This window comes from Schistocerca nitens, chromosome 3 (genome assembly GCF_023898315.1).
Source record: "Schistocerca nitens isolate TAMUIC-IGC-003100 chromosome 3, iqSchNite1.1, whole genome shotgun sequence".
NCBI classification, from domain to species: domain Eukaryota; kingdom Metazoa; phylum Arthropoda; class Insecta; order Orthoptera; family Acrididae; genus Schistocerca; species Schistocerca nitens.
The window spans coordinates 803254809-803275707 of record NC_064616.1 but is presented as its reverse complement, the minus strand read 5'-3'; the positions used below and the strand labels follow the sequence as shown (position 1 = coordinate 803275707).

At 42.9% G+C, this 20899-nt stretch overlaps 1 protein-coding gene across 1 annotated transcript in view; it reads left to right on the top strand.

Moving 5' to 3' along the window:
- LOC126249432 (translation initiation factor IF-2-like) overlaps window positions 1-20899 on the top strand; it is a 143357-nt gene that overhangs the window by 10371 nt on the left and 112087 nt on the right. Inside the window, exons 2-3 of the mRNA XM_049951085.1 lie at window positions 7829-8024; window positions 8237-8380. Of these exons, the coding sequence (XP_049807042.1) occupies window positions 7829-8024; window positions 8237-8380 (340 nt within the window). The remainder of the gene's footprint in view (window positions 1-7828; window positions 8025-8236; window positions 8381-20899) is intronic.

Here is a 20899-nt window from a genome sequence, read left to right as displayed (position 1 = left end):
CGAAGATGAAGATATGCTCATCGCTCTTAAGGTATGGATTTCGCTGCGAATGACCGTTCCTGTCGCATCCCTGAATATTGTCCGCTACTCCTGGAACACCCGGTATGGAAGAATTTGATTTATTTATGTATGTAGTTATTTTCCGTGTGCATCTAGGGGAAACTCATTATGATGCTGAAGTAATGACTGTTGTTACACGGAAATAAAGTGTATAAGTGCTAGGCTACAAATCCCAACGTCTGGGGGTCAACCCCAGTCGATACTAGGATTCTTTTCCGTCTCGTATCACCCCTTATTCCTCTAGAAATAGTTTGTTACTGTGACAAATACAGAATTCGACCGTGGCTCGAAGTCCACGGTAAACTGTAGCCTAGAACTCTCTAGATAAGTCAGTTCGGAGATCGGAGGATGGCAACGACGTACTACCTCCAACAGTTCCATGCACAGTAAAGCACTGCAGCGCTGAAACCAAAATTCTGGTAGAGGACAATTTACATTCATTCAGTACAGTTACATTGTGGCATTATAGGCTACCATCATTATATAATTTTAGTTTTATATGCCGCGTGTTCTAAGCTCACTATGTGTTGTAATTTGGCTTACAGCATTTCCAACCACAACAAAGATTTATTGACTTTGTTACGGGAAGAATGATGTGCCAACTACGAATAGTTAATTCTCCGTTTTTAGGGATTTCCTGATTTAGCTGACGGGGTATTGAGTACATGTGGCAGAGAGCGGAACTAATCCGCCTTTCTTATAAAATGACTCCAATAACCACTTAAAACCCAAAGCCAGGTTAACAGTTTTCAGTCCGGTTCTTATAGTCCATCAGCATCGGTCTCCTCCAGAAACTTAATACTATACGCGTTACACCTATAATGTTGATTATGTTTTACTGACGATATCACATATAAAACATGGGAAAGAAATCACACTGCATATCTGTTCCAAAGAAAATTGAAATGAATGTACAATGCAGTATCTGTGCTGATGATGTCACAAGTCACTGCTGGTCACTACTTACGCTTATCAAAGTCCACAATCTCTTTTGCCGAATGTTCCAACTAATGTACCGTCCAGTGTTTGTATGAAATATCCTCTCTACTATCTTGCGCTCTTATGTTACTACAACAGCACTCCAAACAGTTGCTCGTTAGGGATTTTCATAGGCCAGGAAAAATTCAGTTAACATAGGCACTGATCTCTTGCATGACAAATATACGTACTCCGGTACGACATTTACGATGGCATTAGTTTGTGTGTGTGACTGCAAACTGGAGTAAAATTTTACACCTCTACAAATGCTGAGAATTCGTTCAGCAGGCTGATCATCTGTTAACACATACCACAACGCATCACATGTCTGCAAGACTTCTAAAACTGACCTGGTGCATATATTATTCACTGATATTTTCACCGTCTTTATTTTATCAGCTGAGTGTTATATATATATATATATATATATATATATATATATATATATATATATATATATATATATATATATATATATTGTGACAAATGCATGTTCTATGTGTCGAAAAGTTCCTTTCAAATGTCTTTCTTTTAGTGTATTTTGTATTTTGTGAGTGCATATTTTTCTCCGGCTGAATTTTATCAGCACTCGGTAACATAAAGTGCCGGCAGTAGAACACTCAGGCATTATGACCTACCAACAACAAAATAATGTTCTCCATGGAAATGAGTATGGTAACGAAAATATCGATCGCGCGAAACTCAACGCTGGATAATCATATGCGACGTCCTCAGTGACATGAATAGAGGACAGAAAGCAGTTCCTGTTTTTCTAGGCTTTCAAAGCTTTTTATGTAGTACCACATGGACGCATTCTAAGAAAAGTATGTTCCTACTGAATGTCGAACGTAGTATGTAAGTGAATCGAAGATTTACTTGAAGGGTGGACGCGCCACGTTATCCTGGATGGAGAGTCATCTAACACTGAAGTAATAACTGTTACAGTCCACGAAAGCAGCAGGTTAAACATTTAAAACCTTACTGATAGTATTAGCTACAATCCAAAATGTTTTACAGATGCTGCAGTTATTTGTGAGGAATATCCGTACGGTGAAAATGGCTGTTACAAGCTCTAGGTATCGACAAAATATCTTCCTGGTTCAAAGATTGACAACTGGCTCTTAATCTAGAATAATGAGCAGTTCTGTAGTTCACGAAAGTGAAAGCGTACCACTGTTTTGATGTTTATTTGGGAAGAAGATGTGCAGAAGTAAGATGTGGAGTGATAAGTTACAGGTAACACAAATGGATACCGTACAACTACAGTTTGTCTACAAAAGAAAATCCTTTCAGAACATTTAAAAATTGCATAAGAACCATATTAGGTCGGATGAGCATGGTACACTGGGCGTGCACAAGAAAGGACGGTGCAAGCAGTAACTGTCTTATTGAAATCGAGAAGGGGTGTAATAGAAATACTGAAAACTCTTGGTTGCCTTACAAGCAGTCGTCCATTCGACGTTCCATCTGTGAATCGAACGGACAGAAAGATTAAAACAATACACTCTGTCACGTACTTCATAGAAGAAGGACGTAGATATTAACTCCAAATGATGCAGATTTTCAACAAAGATGAATGCATCATTTCATATGTAAGTTTGAACAACTGGCGACGCAGCGTTCGTGCATAATTTAGGCCTGACGGAAACTAGAGTACTGCATTAGAAAGAAGAGCCCCATATTGCAGGGAGACGGGAAACACGGGAGTTCGCACTGGACAACTCTGTCATCGCTGTCTGGTGTAGACTCTGTAGTTACTGAATTACTGATCGGCTTGATCGGGGTAAGATACAGTGAGCTCGGTACTGACAAATAGCTTACTCAATCAGAGTTGCATTAAGAACGAAGAGAGAGAAAAGTTTTAAGTCGACTACGAGAACTTTGGAGACGAAAGAACAGCTCACATTCGCGAAGGACTGGGAAGGATATCGGCCGTGTAAAGGCAACGGCCGCGCTATTTGTTTTAAGAGCTGTACGGAACCTCCGGAAAACTTAATTCTGGATGGATGGACTGGGTTCTGTACCTAGGTCTTCTCGAAAGCGTGTTCAGTCCTCTAATCAGTACGCCTAATCACTAAGCTCGTTGCATTGTTCGGTGTGTTTCAAAGAGTTTCGTACCGTCTAAATGATTGAAGATAAAAAATTTGTGTGAATTTTACCCCACTCATAGGAATACAAAGTTTTATTTTCAAAAGATCCATCCGATTATAATGGGTTATAACATTTACAGGTAAGCATATGCAACGCTGGAGAACTCCACGCCCAGAATGAATTCACAAACCTCTACACGATGATTCTAGAATGAATTCAAGTAGATTAAAACTTTAAAGGCGCTACAGTCTGGAACCGCGCGACCACTACGGTCGCAGGTTCGAATCCTGCCTCGGGCATGGATGTGTGTGATGTCCTTAGGTTAGTTAGGTTTAAGTAGTTCTAAGTTCTAGGGGACTGATGACCTTAGAAGTTAAGTCCCATAGTGCTCAGAGCCATTTTTTTAGATTAAAACTGTGTAAGGAAGTTTCAAATCAGCGCACACAGGGTGAAAAATGATGCTGAAAACAATTCCGAAGAGTGTGGCCAAGCCATTCCTCCGATATATCCTTACTTCTAGGAGGGATAGTCCCACAAAAAAAAAAAAAAAAAAGAAATAACTACAATAAAGTTTGGAAGGTAGAAGATGATGAACTGGCGGATATAATTCTATGGGCGAGTCGTGAGTCGTGCTTCAGTAACTTTGTAGGAAGACCATTTGCCCACCAAAGACAAAGGTACCAGGTTCGGGTCTCGGTCCGGCACACAGATTTAATCTGCCAGGAAGTTCCAACACCTAACATGTTCCAAAACGCCGTGCATGAAAATACGATTTTTCCATAGAACATACCTCGCATTCTGTTGGTGATATAATCGTAGGGTAAAGTGTTTTGGATAGCCCTTCTGCTAGGGACCATTTCTATGGTAAACAGTAGGCTTGTCTTACTGTAACTATCCTAACGTAGAGGGTCAATGTTAGAATATTACACATTTCCTCCTGCTTAGGCAAATGGAGCAAAGCGGTTGTTCTCTTTTGCATTAGACGTAGTTTACGCTGCACCTTAAGGAATTTATGGAGGCACCATATAGTTTATAAACGGGTCCTGCGAAAACCCGAAAAACATGGTTATTGAGTACCTGAACCGAGACGCGGATATCAAGACGGTTATTAATAGCAAATGGCTGATATTTTTACGATATATTCCCAAGAACCCGACCTCGAACACCCTTGGAAATTATCTTTATACATTTCTGAGACACAGAGGTTCGAAATTGCCTTACTTCTACACGTGAAATACACACGTAAAATCCGGTGTGAGGCGAAAATGTAGTTTATAATGTGAAGTAACAAGGACAAATTTGCTAGAAACTGAGTCCGTTATCATGAGAAGAGTTGTGGAAACCCGATGTTCGTGTTATACTAAAACACATGTAAATTTTTTGTACAAGTAAAATCTGGTGTAAGGTGTGAAACTATATAGTTCCGCGTCATTTCTGTTTCACATAAGTAAACTATCAAAATTTTACTGACGCATAAACTTCTTTTGATGAGTCACATGGAACCAGCGGAAAAGAAACCAGCGGAAAAATGCTTCTATCGGAGGACAAAAAAGAGGCGAATATGCTCCTATTAAGACTCTGTCTGAAAAGTGGCGTACCAACTGCCTCTTTCTACCTTCCTCACCACCTTTAAATATTTTCCCAAAAATTATGGCATGCGAACACATTCGCGTTTTTCTATGCTGAGAGAGAAGGGGACAGTAGTAGTGCTAAAGGGACGGGAACGTAATAAATACTGGAAGATAGTAGACGCGGTTGTGGTGTAGAAAGAGCGGAGGCGACAATGATTGTGTGAAGAAAAAGGAGGGGCACAGTGACAGTGGAACAAAGGAAAACAGTGAAGGAGAGAGTGCCAGTGGGAGAGGTATAAACAGAAGGAGACAGTGGAAGTGTGTGAGAGCCAGTGATAACGAAAGACAGAGTCTACGACAGTGATAACGAGCAAGAGAGAGACTGCCAATGTGAAGAGACAGCAGCAGTGGCAAGGAATGAATGAGATAGTAGCAGTAGGAGAGAGCAAGAGGGAGAAAGCGACAGTGAGAGGAGACAGTATTAGTGGGACAGAACGACGGAGATAGTGGCAGTGAGGTAGGGGACAGTGGCAGTTAGAAAGACACAAAGAGATAATGACAATGAACTGGGCTGAATGAGTGAGTGAGATTGGGCAAGTGGAATTGGTTGGGTGCGAGCGACTTATGGTGATGGACTAGTGCCTGTGTGCGGGTTAAAGTTAGGGGAGCTTGTGGGAGTAAGAGGCGATTTGTATGTTGAAAAGAGAGCGAAGACGTTCGGATGCCAAAATTTTTGGAAAACTTTTTAAAGATTCTGAGGAAGGTGGGGTCAGGCACTTGATACCCCACACTTCACTTAGTCGTCTAATAAACAAGAGCATATTCACTTTTCTTGTGCTCTGACAGAAGAATTTACTGGGTGGTTACCATTATGAAAGGCTATAGCAGTTTAATGGTGTATACTATGAAACGCAAACGTCGCGAAACGCGCCACAATGACTTGAACGAGCACACGGGAACGACCTGTGGATTCACCCTTACATACACAACCAGCAGCTTAAAGCAGCTTGTGTCTTTGTGCGGACAATGCTTTGAACTGTAGGATTTGCAGTGCTGTACTCGCGAGGAAAATCACGTCACCCATTTGCATTAAACGTGAGAACGCATTTCCTTGCTATGGTATTGCAATCTAGAACCGACGCACATTGGATTGTGAATGAGATAGGGAGCTAGTGCACCTACCAATAACTGTATGAAACTGCAACTTGCACTAGCGCCAAGGTAAACTTTTAGTTTGAATGCGGAAGTTTCTGTATTCATTCATTTAAAAGACTACCCTGTATTTTGCACCTCTAAGGCACGGTATGCCTGGGAGTGAACGGAGAAAGTAGATCTACTGTCGGTTAACTTGGAGCTACATGTACCGTGATATATGTCCTCCCCTGGCGGACAAATGTCAGCGACAAAACTTTCTCTGCTCTTCTCCCAACGAGGTTCCAAGCCGATGCCTGTCACCTCAGTTCAGAGATAGAGCGACCGCAAGCAAGCCGTCGCCTCCTCCTCAACTACACCAAGTTGCAAACTGTCAGCAAGTATCAGTCGCTCGCATTTGTCTTTTGTCTCAATGGACGCGGTTGTCACATCGTCGTCGACGGGGCGTTAAAGTTCGATGTTCCTACCCTCCATCAAACACAGACGATTGTTTGGCAGCAAATACTGTAAACCGTGCATAGATACTGTATAGAAGTGTGATTTGGAATGGATTAGTAAGTTTCTCATTTCGTTAATTCAGCAAAGCGCACTTTGATTGGGTCGTGTATAATTCTTGAGTCGTAGGCGATAATCTGGAACGAATTACGGAATATTAGAACGAAGGTTTGCTAACCAAATTTATCTGAGAAACTCCGCTCCTGTTATCGTCTTTGTGACAGAGTCGTCTTAAACCAACGTTTCAGCGAATTTCCTGTTCATCATATTCAACGGAAGAAGACGTGAAAATGACCAGTAAGAAACTAGTTGAAACATCACTTCAACACCGCTCTGCCATTAGGATGATAACTCGAGAGGATACTGCTGAGAATAGACTCTAGGTGCGGAGACTGGCAATTGCGTCTCCACATTATGAAATGTAACTTAATGCATATAAACTGCTGTACAACCACGGTGAACAGTCACATCCATTAAATGTCTGAGAGGATAGGTGCGGACCGACTTAAAGTGGAACGACAACGCAGCACTGATCGTAGTAAAAATAGATAAAGTGATTGAGGGGGAAATGTTTTGTTATAGATAGTAAAACAACTGTGTTTGTTTTCTTTATTTTATTTCCTTTAGAAATTTGCCATCGATTTCGAAATAGCTACTCCTTGATCTTCAGACACTTCAGCACTGTCCTCGATTTGATGTCCCACCGCATGTATGTACTGCTCATCATCCATTACTGTGTTACCTTTAAGTAAAGAAATAGCTCACAAGCGCCTCATTCCGCCTACGATTCAGTATAGCTGCTAATTCTTACCCTTACCGGAGAGGATCTTTAAAGGAAGTAGAGAAGCGCGCATCGTCAGCGATTAGTTTCGTGCGGACGAAGATGTCACGGAGTCGATCATCCGGCTCCAGTAACAGACGCTACGAGAGACACACTGCGCATCACCGTCTGTTTTTCCGTTAAGCACCGAGACTGTGCCTTCCTAGAACAGTCGTCAACACGCTGCTTCCTCCAACATATATCTCGCGAAAAGACCACGAAGAGGGATTCGAGCTCAGAGGAAGGCTTACCAACTGTCGTTGTTCCCACCCACTACTCTCTACAGGCACTGTAAAGGGGGAGATGCACCAGGCATATAACGTAAGGTGGACTGTGAACTACAAATGCAGATGTCCGTCAGGGACTCGAATGTACGCAGTGTCGAGTGAGAAGTGGAATAACTCAGAACGCCAAACGGGGAGGCACGGCGTCGAATTCGTGAGATCTTTCCGAGCCATCTCCGGCTAACATAATTTTTCTAAAGTTTCCAACTTAACGAATGTCCTAAAAGTTGAGAACGGCGTATTCATTCCTTTCCGTTCACGTCGCGATTACAATGCATAGCTCGTTACGACTGTCAGCCCGTTTGCGAGTGATTTATGAGTCGGGACGGCAAAGAAATTTGTTTACGTTGCGCATTTAGCGGCTTCTTTTTGGCAAGAACGAGTCCCGGCCGACGTAAAAAGAAGAGCGCGGTGTCTGCGGGCGCGGATAGTGGGAGAGCCGGGAGTCGAATCGGCAACCCGCGGTCCGCGCGCCAACAAAGAGCGGCGGCGGCGTCGGCGGCGGCAGCGGCGGCGGCTGCGCGGCGGGCGTGGCTCTCCCCACCACCGCCCGGGGGCGGCGGCGCGCAATGCGCAAGTGCGCTGGCCGCTCCTTGCCTTTCCTTTTCTGAAGTCGCGAGCCAACCACCGGCGCGCCGCCCGCCTCGCTATTGGATCCGGCCGGAACATTTTAAAGCGGCCGCGGCCGGCGCTCCGCAAAAAGGAGCCAAAAAGAAGCCCGCCGCCGCGAGTAAAAGACAAAAGGAAAGAAATTCGTCGAAATAATTCCGCGATAAATATAAAAGGGGGCGCGCGGCGCGGCGCGTCGCACGGGGGCGTGCGTGCGGTGGGGCGGAGGCGGCGGCGGCGGCGGCGGTGGCGGCGGCGGGGGCGGCGGCCGGCAGGCTCCACCCTGGCGTGCGCGCCCACCGCAAAAACTGTGCCACTGGGTACGCGGCAATCCGCGCTCCCCTCCCCTGCCCTGCCACGCCGCGCCGAGCCGGAAGCAAAAAAAAAGCATTCCATATCGACTCGGCGGCCTTTGATATCACCCAAATACGGCGCGCCCACTGCTGCGATGATACCAGTCTGCAGCCCTCGAATTCCTCGGCGCAGCCCCTTCGCAGCGCGACAATCTTACGTAAAGGCGCTACCCGCCCACTTCCCGGAATATTTCTTTTTTTTGACTCCGCAATAATTTCGAATGTGAAACACGTGCTGACGAGGTGACCCCTCTTCCATTTCGAATGAGTCTAGTTAGAATACCAGTCCAGTTATAGATTTTCACTGAAATGCCAAATCTCCTCGGGAACAGTTTGCTTGCCCATTTCACACAGTCTACAGTCTAACACCGAGCGCAGTGGTAAGACTCCGGAGAATGGCTATTCAAATCTCTTTTCAGTCAGACAGATTTAAGATTTTTGTGGCTTCCCTAAATCGCTGAAACCAAATTACTGTATAATTCCGTTGAACCGCGGCCGTTTGATTTTCCCATCCTTCTCTAGTAGGAGCTTGTGCTCTTTCCTTATGACCTGGTCGCCTACAGGGTGTGAAACGCTGATCTCCTTTCCTATCTGCATGACTGAAGCGACCAGTGTTTGCGCGACTGCTTCATCTAATGGAGTACCTTTCTTCCAATTATCTTCATGTCTGCGTACTAAAACATCCTCCGTACCTCCTGGGTGAACGATCTTACTACGTGAGGTCTCCAGTACTTGCTAGTGCAATGACGCCAGACGAACGGTAGCCCAGTTCGAATTGAAGGGCTGTAAGATATGTTCTGTACCACAATCTATATTGACGGGAGAGGCTATGCATCGCGGTGCAGCTGAACCTGTCTGCAGTGTCCCATGCAATGTGCGCCAGCAGCCCGTAGTACTCAATGTTAAGAACGTCACCGACCAAAGAGCTTTTCGTAAAAGAGTAGCCAGTATGTCGGTTTCTGATCTCATCTCCATATTCGTTTCATTTCATACACATCATTGTGAAGATACTCTTATATTCCGCAATTACTCAATAGCTCTACCCAAACACTACACACACACAGGAAATAGCTTCCGCTAGGTCTTGGCTCATACTGCCCCAACACTGACGAGTTATGGACTGACCTACTAAGTGGACATAACAGATACAAGTAGCTTGTTGGATTATTGGAACAATCTGTGGGATAACTGTACTGGTTATTTCCCTTTATTGTAAACTGAACCTCAACTTGGCCAGTTACACTTTCACATTCGGTACCACAAAACCTTGGGACCCTCTACCATCTGTACAGCTTTGACCCTAAACTGAACGCTCTGACATAAGCAAGTGACGCACGAAAGTGATTATTTAGTTATTATTTGTCCACTGGGTCACGTGCAATACAGCTTACTTTATTATATCTGGTATCTTACACGTAAAGTTGTATGGTGTTTATTTACATTTGCACATACTGTTTCAGAGGCTTATATACATTCATTGGTACAATTCTATAATACGCTAGATTTCCGCATTCAATTCACGAATTGTAAACTGAAACATATCATATCATTAAGAGAAATCAAAATATTTTTAGACAGAGTGCTACATTAGCTATGTCTTTATTTGTCTCTCAAACTTTGGTATACACTATGGAGTTAGGAAGTTCGTTTTATAGGTTTACTCCCAAGCAACAAATTTATCTCTGGAAGCTATTTTTTTTTTCTAGGTATAATGTGAGGATTATCTTTCTTGCTGATATGAGCTAATTACATCTTAGCTACTTAAACTCATAGCAGAAGTTGATAGTGATAGCCTTCACTCTCAATGCTAGCATTGTGATGCGTTCTCTCAAAAATACTGTAGCGAGATGGGAGCTACAACTCTCCCAAGCTGTTCCTCTTTAGTTTGTACAAGAGTTTTATTCATTCGCTTCATGTAACGTCGTGGGAAAAATATCGTAGGAGTGATTTCCAGCAATAGTGGTGGCTATGGGACAGCACTTCACCTGTCATTTCATCCCTTGAGTATGTCTGTTGCATAAGTGTTCATAGACATTAATATCAATCTAGCAAGGTGCAATGCCATAATGAAATTTTATTTTCTCTCTAACTATAAGAGGTGCTGTCTCCAACAATGTGGGAGCACAGGTAACGCGAACCGTTTAAACGGGGTGCCAAGAAATAGTTTACTATTAGTTTATCTGTACAGCTGCAGCTCGGCAGGTTATAGAAAATCTTTGCTTGAAATAGAGGTAAGCTTCCCTATATCGTGGACAGATCGAAAACAACTGTCCGTTCTTTTTGGTGGCAGCACCATCAGCGTCGTTGCGGCTGACAGTCCGTTTGATATGAAACATAAGCAGTGCACAAACACCCCTCGCATTCGGGAGGACGATGGTTCAATCCCGCGTCCGGCCATCCTGATTTGGGTTTTCCGTGATTTCCCTAAATTGGTTCAGGCAAATGCCGGGATGGTTCCTTTGAAAGGGCACGGCCGACTTCCTTTCCCATCCTTCCCTAATCCGATGAGACCGATGACCTCGCTGTTTGGTCTCCTCCACCAAATCAGCCAGCCACAAACACCCGTCAAACAAGCTATGTTCATACAAGACTTTGTACAGCCCGAAATACTAATTTCCGACCACTGGATCCTTATCTTAAAATTATCAGTTTAAGTTCTCTACCATCTGCATAATTCTAACTCCAAACAAGCCGGCCGGAGTGGCCGTGAGGTTCTAGGCGCTACAGTCTGGAGCCGAGCGACCGCTACGGTCACAGGTTCGAATCCTGCCTCGGCATGCATGTGTGTGATGTCCTTAGGTTAGTTACGTTTGATTAGTTCCAAGTTCTAGGCGACTGATGACCTAAGAAGTTAAGTCGCATAGTGCTCAGAGCCATTTGAACCATTTGACTCTAAACAGTTTGGACATACTGCAGTACGTGGCTCTCGTATTGCTGCCGACGCGCACTTAGTAGCATCACACTGAAACATACAAGTAAAACGTAATCTCCGTTCACAAGCCATGGAGGGCTCACAGGTACCTATCGACCGCCACGTTATCCCTCAACAGTGGTCACTGTATGTGGTATGGGGTGAGCACACTGCTCTTCGGACCGTTGCCAACTTTCGTGGCATTAAGCCCCATCGGAAGGATGAGGGCACCCCGTGCCAGTCACCCCACTAACGAAAAATCCCTGGCGGTACTGGGAATCGAACCCGGGCACTCCGCACGCCAGTCAGCCGCGATGGCCACTCAGCTACAGAGGTGGAGGACACACAAGAGGTTGTAGCAAGAAAGCTGTACTGCCTATCGGTTTTTGTTATGAACAGGACGACAGCTTCACGTTTGGTAGTTTAAATTTAAAAAAAAAGGGGCCGCAGGTACACATCTGAGGAAGCAGAGCAGAAATCTGGAAGCAAGGTATGTATTATCGTGTACGATGCACCTTCTGTGACAGCACGGAAGCGTGTGCCGAACTGGACCAGAGTGCCACGCAGGCAGTGCCAGCACAGCCGTTGACACAAAGACTCTTTACACGTTACCGAGTATACAAAAAAAACGTGTGGACGCTCTGGCGCTTAGCACAGTTTTTACGAGGTTCTCTGTAGGGAGCATTCCACTGGACGGCAGTAGGTAGACGAGAGGATGAATACCTGGCGAGATCGTTTTTCGTGCACGAAAAGAAGTCTGACATTCTTGTAGTGAACAATTATGGTGGTTTCCTCAGTAGAGGGCGTAACCAAATCAGACAGCCTATAGTCGTATCTAAGTGGTGTGGTTACGGCAGGAGCAGAAGTTGTCGAAATGAGCTTTCCCGGGTGATTCGCAGCTACGACGTCACCCAGCTAGTGGCACGCTGCCAGAAACGCGCTGCAACAAGAAAAGGAGCGCGAGCGTAACGTGGCTGCCAACTCTGCAGAAGAACATCTTCACTGTTCGTGAGGAGCCACCCGTATTGTACCGCTCGTATTTACCAACAGCGTAGGCAACACTGCTTGTCTATCAGTGTTATAGTTTCGCTCATCTCTTCTTCCTGGCAATTAAGGAAAGATGTTTAGATGTTAGAAATGCGTTTCGAAATCTTGGTGAAAACTCATCAGATTTGAAATTTTTGTACCAGAATACCAGACACCGTATTGCTTATTTTGAACGTCTCCATGCATTCCAGTTAACTGATAAACCAGTTGCGCCTCTTATCGATATTATTATTATCTTCTTTCTCCGGTGCCAGTCTCTTCTGCGACCATTGTACGCCACTGAATGCTAGTTGTTTTCCTTACTTTGCCCGGTTATTTTGATTAAACATACATGTATGAGAAAAATTTTTGTGGTACGTGTATTGTTTCTGCAAGCCAACGGCCTTGCCGCAGTGGTAACACCGGTTCCCCCTCAGATCACCGAAGTTAAGAGCTGTCGGGCTGGGCTAGCACTTGGATGTGTGACCATCCGGTCTGCCGAGCGCTGTTGGCAAGCGGAATGCACTCAGCCCTTGTGCGGCAAACTGAGGAGCTACTTGACTGAGAAGTAGCGGCTCTGGTCTCCGAAACTGACATACGGCCGGGAGAGCGGAGTGCTGACCAAATGCCCCTGAATATCTGCGTCCAGTGATGCCTATGGACTGAGGATGACACGGCGGCCGATTGGTACCGTTGGGCCTTCGTGGCCTGTTCGGGAGGAGTTAAGTTAGTTTTAATATTGTTTTTAGAAAGTACCTCGTTTCTGAAGAGAATTAATAGTGTTCTACAAATTAATATTCATTCTGTTCAACTAAACTTGGACTTACGTGTCATCGGGACTATCAGAAAACTTGAATTTCACACTTATATCTCGATTTCGATTCTTTTTATATATCATCTCTTATCCATCCGAATCTCGTTTACAGGAATGCTAAGTGCGCCTTCCTCCTACAGTATTTTTTTATTACTTAGTAAGTTATATGTGTACCGATAGTAGTCGAAATATCTCCAGACGTTCACGGTGGTTTTGCATCTGATTTATTTTTCCCGCTCAACTATCCCTAGATGCGATTTTTTTTTCCAAGAAGTTGGTCATACGTACACCAGCTTTGGGTGAAACTGCTCAAGGCATTCAAAAGTTCCTATCTTGATTCCTACTCCACGTAATATATATGCCAGACAATCATTTAAGCGGTTACTAAATTCAGATAAAATGTCTACAAGTTTTCTAGACAGATCCCTCCTCTGGGAAAACGTGCCATCGTATCCGATATCGGTAAAGCCTGGTAGTCGTTGCCGTTCGATCCAGAGCTACATCGTTTGAATCTTCTTGGTGGGAGACGTTTACTTCGTCATTATTTTTGTCGGTAATAGCAGAAGTGTTGGAGGGGTGGAATTTCTGATTACCAGGCCCGGGGCTAAATTTCAATCCGCTTAATGGTGACACTGTTGATGCTGATCCGTCCATCGAATAAGGAGCTTAAAGTTGATGGCTTCTTTGCTATTTGAGGGTTTTAGACTATGTACCGGCACCTGGTTTCACCTTCTCCCTACCCCTCTTTCCACGCACAGCGGTAAAGAGACAAAAGTACTCTGCATCACTCAGTAATACTATGCTTCATACTTCAGAACAGATCAGAAGAGAAGGGATGAAGGAAGATAGTTATTTAACGTCGCGTCGACAGCGTAGTCGTTACAGACGGAGCAGACGCTAGGATTACGAAGCGATGGGGACGGTTAGCGGCCGTGCTGTTTTCAAAGGAACCATCCGGGCATTTGCCTGGACTGATTTAGGGAAACTGTAGTTAACTGTAGTTAAATCTGGATAGCTGAACGGGTACTGGAACCGCCGTCCTCCCGAATACGAGTTCAGTGTTGTAACCACTGCGCCATTTCGCTCGGTATTAGAAAACAAACTCGCGTAACAGAATGATGAGTATTTCAGTGGAACCAGCTCGCATTTGCCTTTAGGAAAACCATGCGAAACTTAAGCCTGGATGGATTGGAACTGCTAGCCCTCGTAATGCGAGTCGAATGCCTTAACCACGGCATCAGCTCGTTCGCTGGGTCCTTGGCAACATCCTCCTCTGGGACGTTGCTCTGGAGTCTTGTCCGACTCGAGAATATGCGACTGACTCTAACTTGTCTTGGAGTGTGATCTGTTACCCGTTACTTCGTGTTAACAAGTGAAACGCACTCGGCTGAAGTATTATTACAGTCAAACTAATGGGAACAAGTCCGTCAGCAGAAAACAAATGTAACGTTATGCGTTCGCTCTTGGATTCCCTATCATTACTAATCTGTTCCTCCGCAGTTTAACTGCGCAGCCGCCGGTGTAGCTACGGTCTGTGCTCTTTTAAATTTTCCTCTTTCAGAGTGCAGTTCATGGCGCCATAGCACGCACTCCGAGCTGCTGGTCTAGCCACTTACGAAGCTGCGTGACTGCAGCATTTCCTGGACTGGTGCTGTTGTTAAGAAACAGGGTTCCCTCTGAAGACTCTTGTAACTGAACAAGTAGCCACTGGAACTGTTAAGAAATATTTTATTGGTTTTGGGTGGTTCCGTTCAGCCATATACATACATAGTATGTCTGAGGGAGCTATATTAAGGTAATATACAAGTATAATTACAGTACTGTAGCTTAATAATTAGAACGTAAACAAAGCAAATGAGATTACAGAGCTGATCCTTAAAATGTAGCTATTTTTGCTTTGAGAAGGTATATAATATTCGATATATCAAAATGTCTCATGTTGGTAGTAGTACAGCGACTGAGGTCGGTGAATGATGTTTCAGTCGGTTGCTGTTTCTTAGTAACCCTAATGAACGTCCTTTTTTTATATACAGCCAACGAAAGTGACATGTAGGTCATCTTGCAGTAGCACAACGGAGACGGTATTATACTGATGCGCTGGAGGTGTTGTTTCAATCCACCTTCATTAAGAAGCGTGCGAACTGCAGCGACTAAACATCCCTGTTCGCAGCTGAAGTTGTACTAACAAGATATGATTGGTGTATTTGGTTTTATCATGGCGTAGTGTCTTACTGTTATCGGCCGCGACGCTCTGTATTCCTTCTCTTACTTTTCTTAACGATATACTTTATTTTGCGGCTGAAGTATCCCCTCGAGGTTGTAACCGGCTTCTGAGAGATTGCCTGCGAGTGCATGTAATGGTCTTCCGTCAACTGTGAGACACTATTGAGAAAACAACAGACAAGTGCATCATTCTAATTAAATTAACTGAAATGTAATACATAGAGAGGGTGGGCATGTAATTAGTGAAATAATATCAATGAAATATGTTCTGAAAAGCTGAACCTGCAATGTAATGAATTTGTAATGACAAATCAAAACTCGTTCCAGACTGATGTCAGAAACCGGATGTTCTGCTCATCGTAAATAGGTACCATCTAAACACATTAAAATTTTCCGTGTCTCTGTTGTTTTCCTCCCGTTACTACCGGGCCCAACAACCAAAGGGTCTCCCACCGTTTATACGAAAACAGTACTATTAGAAAACCTCTAAGTAGATTCTGCAGCAATGCCAGTACAAAACGTGATGAGAATATTGGATGCATTTTCATTCCTTACGACATATATAAAGAAACTAGGGATCGGTTTGCCCGCGTATATGAATACGAAAACGCTGATAACTTCCTAACTTTTTAAACTCTGCAAATCTCCGTCGAAGCAGATATTAAAAAACTTTGAACTTCGTGGTTATGTCGGTTATGGAGACGTTTCAATTTAGATCCAGCTGAATTCACTGAACTCACTAAATCAGTAATTTCGATTACTTATTGGCATAATAGATGGCAAAACATGAAAGATGGGAGCTCTAAGAGTGCCTTGTGGTATTGTCAGTACTTAATGACGTTTACATGGCGAAACTTAAGACACAATAGATTTCATGCATTTAACATGACCCTGATGAAGTACAAGCGGATATAGTCTGACTTACAATTTTCGTGTTAAAGGATATCTCGTAGAAGACGATTTTGCAAACTTGTATCGAAACGTGTCCCTTGGTTTCCAAACACAGACCTCGCACTGGAGAGAAGCGGACTTCAAGTCATCCTGGTGTAGGTCACCAGTGATTTCCTTTAACCGATCGAGAGGAGTGCCTGGATAGTTCCCTGGCTATTTCTTTCCCCATCTCTGCCACCAAAGCTCTCGTCGCCAATGGAACGGTAAACCAAAATCTTCCTTTCTTCCATTCGGCAGTCAACTTTTCAGAAAAATTGTTAGACTTATTTCAGGAAGTGTAAACATAACAGGGCTGAGATCCAAGTTTGTTACCGTCCTGAAAGATGACAATTTTCTTCGCATCTCCAATTGATCGCATACCTCTAGCGAAACTTGCTGTGCCTGTGTGAGGTAAGATAAGATGCCAAAATTTAGGTGAAACTCCAGTACGAAGATTCATACCGATAAACACTAGCAAAGGGCAGGTATAGTTTTGTCATTTTGCAGCCACTGACACTACGTGCGATTTACTTTACGGATGGTATTATTACTTCAGTCTCGCAAATATCAAGAAGTAATTTCTCATCATTCACTTTCTTCTTATAACTATTAATCAAGTAATGTATTAAGCAAAAAATTTCATGAAATTTACTTTTGAAATACGATTCAGGTATTTTTTAGCTATTGTCTTACGTGATCCACAAATCATCAGTACTTTTCAATGCAAGTTGCCTAATGGATTTATTAAGTACTTTTGCTGTGTACCTTGCACGATTTCTTGTTCCCTCATGGACAAGAGGAATATACCGTGCATTTGATAACCATCTCAAACGTTCTTAGATATATCAATCCTTTGCTATCTATATGACCTCAATAAAATAATCGTTGCTTTATTCTTACGCGGCGGCTAATTTTTGGGAATCTACGACCTAAGATAGTAACACTGTCGCATACCCATGACTTTGGTGGTCGGATCTTTTTTCATGTCGGGACAGACCCAAAAGCTATCAATCGTTGGTCGTTATCGGACGCTTAACTTTCTGTTTGCATGATGAAATATTTCTGACGATCTAGCTTTGCTACAGACACTTTAAGTGTTATCCTGGTGTTACCTAACTCATCTTGTACGTCTCTAACAGTTTGTATTCACAATAGCATGAAAAGGGTTACGGAGTGCAAGTCCAATTAATGTATTGCTTGGTATGGAGACGGGCTTATTACAACAACATTTACAACACTCAGTGCAAAGATAGCTACAGCTACAGATCCGGTGAAATGTGTATTAGTTTGTGTATTTGGTACTATCAACCCTAGATGTCAGGCAGCTATCGGAAATCTTTTGAATTAATTACGACTCGGTCTAAGGCGCTGCAGTTATGGACTGTGCGACTGGTCCCGGCGGAGATTCGAGTCCTCCATCGGGCATGGGTGTGTGTGTTCGTCCTTAGGATAATTTAGGTTAAGTAGTGTATAAGCTTAGGGACTGTCGGCCTTAGCAGTTATGTCCCATAAGATTTCACACACATTTTTTAATTACGACTGGTTTTCGCATTTCTTACACTAACCTAAACCAGAAAATTTGGGAGAACGTTATTTCATTCGTTTCTCTATTAATCATTCCAAAATTCAGATTTGAAGATCATCATTTGAATCGTTTTAGATGTTCTGGTTCATTACAGAATGTTTGCCTAATCTATACTCTTCCTCTTGTTACTGGTTGAGCCCCACTGAAATCTATATTAAGCAGCTCAAATTATCTGTCTCTACAAGCGACTTAAGTGAAGCAGTTGCCTCACTTCGGCAACAACTTATGAACGATTCCCACCTGAACCTATACTTGTCTGGGTGCTTGATCTAGTGTGTTAGCTAGTTCCATCTAATACATACTGCTTTCACGGCGGATCTTGATATTGTTGTCATCATTTTAGTTTAAACTGTGGTTTCAACTCTTTGAATACAACGTCAGTAATCTATTATTATGTCTGTAGATATTACCGAAGAATATTATTTAATTTGTTACTCGTAGACTAACTGCAGTTCTACTTCTTTCTCACGATGCGGAGGAACAGCATATATTGTTCATCATCACTTTTGCGTTTAAGTTTTAATTATTGTGGTGGCTACTGTTGAGAGAGTACAAGATAATTTTCTGTTTCTCCCAGTACTTCACCTTATGGATCTTTGCATTGCTGCGGAGTAATCCAGAGTTTCTGAATGTTTTCTCGCCATGAGAGTCCCTATTTAGTAGCCAAAAGTGAAAACTGGTTATCACAATGATTGCAAACTTTACATTTCAGACACTGCGGGATTTTAATTTGAAAATATTATCTATTTTACCAAAACACGAGTCTACATTTAGTCTTTGATTTATTTCAATTAATTTCCACCAAGCCATTGTTTTCAGTTGACATAAACACAAATAAATGTTAACTGCTTTTAGAATTTGTCGTTAATTTGTACAATTTTCATTTTGATGCATTCGTTGTACAGCATTTATGTCTACTTATAACTGATTCTCCGGTCGATTTCCAAACTTATTCTATTTAAGAAGTTTGTTTATATGTCGATCTTCAGCAACAAGTACAAAAATATCCTTTTTTTTAACATGAAAACGCCTTTTTAAAATCCGTTGAAGATATCTCTAATAGAAACTGCGTCTAGGACGTAAATAAATGTTATAACGAAAAAAAATCGTAAGTAAAAATGTTACATTACAGTGTGAACAATAGATCTAACATGCTTGTGACTACAAAAAGCTGATGGTACGGTTGTATGACTTAAAGTGCCAAAACCTCGTTAAAAAAGACCTTAAAACTTGAACAGATCGAAATGTATACAACCAAGAAAGCAAATAAAGGATTAAATACAAGCTCAGTGTATGAATGAATTACGCACAGTGGTACAAAAATTGCACCGATTCGTCACTGTGAGGTACATGACGCCACACTACTTTTCCCAGCAGACCTGCCGAGACTCCTGACATACCCTTCAATGCATATCTTCAATCGCAGTATTACCTTACCTTATTTCTTCTGGCCTTATCCCGTATCATCATTGGGTCGGTATGTCAATACGGATGTGTTAGGGGGTGGCCGCATGCCATGCCGCCCCCCCCCCCCCCCAAATCATCCCACGATGTAATTTGTGTACATAATAGTCTAGTATTATTTAGCGTGAAAATGTGAGATTTTTTTCGAAGTTTTTACGAATCGTGTAACTGAGGCTGCATGCTGGCATGAACCTAGTATTCACATAGTCGGATGTTGCAAACCGCCTAAAAACCACAGCCAGCCTGGTCGCCACACCTCATCTAATCGCAAGTCCGCTGGCCAGATTCACTCTCAGGCTGGTACGTTTCCCAGAATCGCGGAAAAACCATGCTAACGCACACGGCTATCCGAGTGGATTATTCAAGGTATACGCTAGAGTATAATTTACTGTTTGATATAGAGAGAGCGTCATTCCTCACGTCTTCTACAATATTCAACAAAAAGGAAGGCTGGCAGTTTAGTATATAGAGTGCAATCAGTGTGAATGATAGGATCATTACAGAGGGAGCTGCAGCCGGAATGGACTTTGATAGGCAAGGAATCGTTCGTGTCCTCTACAAAGGAGCTATCCCGCCATTTCCTTAAGCAAATTAGAAAGCCACAAAAATCTTCTTAGCCGAACAGGAATTTGAACCTTGCTCCTCCCCAATACGATCCCTATTCTCCTACATCATCTTATCCATTAACATTACCAGCGGCTAGCTACCACTTTTGTAAGCAAATGGTTGAGTGTTGTGTCGGTGATGATGAATTGCGGCATTTAATAAGAGGCAGACTCATACCTCCCAGCGCACAACTCTTTTAAAGTCCACTTGGAATATGGTCTATCTCATTCCAATATTGTCATTAACGGGAAAATGTTATCAGGATGACAGTGAACAAACTTGTATGGAAGGACATTACTGCTCAAAAGGCTATAAAACTTTATTTTCGTATTGTTAACTTCAACGGATATTCTTAAACACTCGCAAAATATTACTTTGTGACATATTTAATTTTCCCGGCTAAATTTATTCGAAAATCGTCAACTGAAGAGCTACAAAAAATCCTTAGGACACAGAATGCAATGTTGTGCCAGCATGATGAAGTCTCACCAAATAGTTTCCTATGATACAGCATATTATACTCTTCCCCTAACCGTTGGTTGTTCGTGGTAGTGCCATTATCTGGTCACATAGGTCTCCAGTCAGAAAAAATCTTCTAAAGTGTTTGGATGAAGACCGAAATGTACAGGAAGGGAGGTGCATACGCGACAGTTTTTGCTAGGTCGCATGCTAGAAACTGCAACCCTCACAAATAAACACAGAGACACACGGAAAAAATAACACAACGTGTTGCTCAGAGTGTATAGTGCACTGAATCTGACAGTCGACTTTTTGAAAATTTATTGGGAATTGCTAGCAACTTTTTTCTGAACTTTTGTTAATGTCTGATGAACTAACGGAAATATGTAGCCTGACAAACAAATGACAATAACTCACACATTAAATAAATATTAAGCGGAAGTATTTCATTGTGAAAACAAACATTTA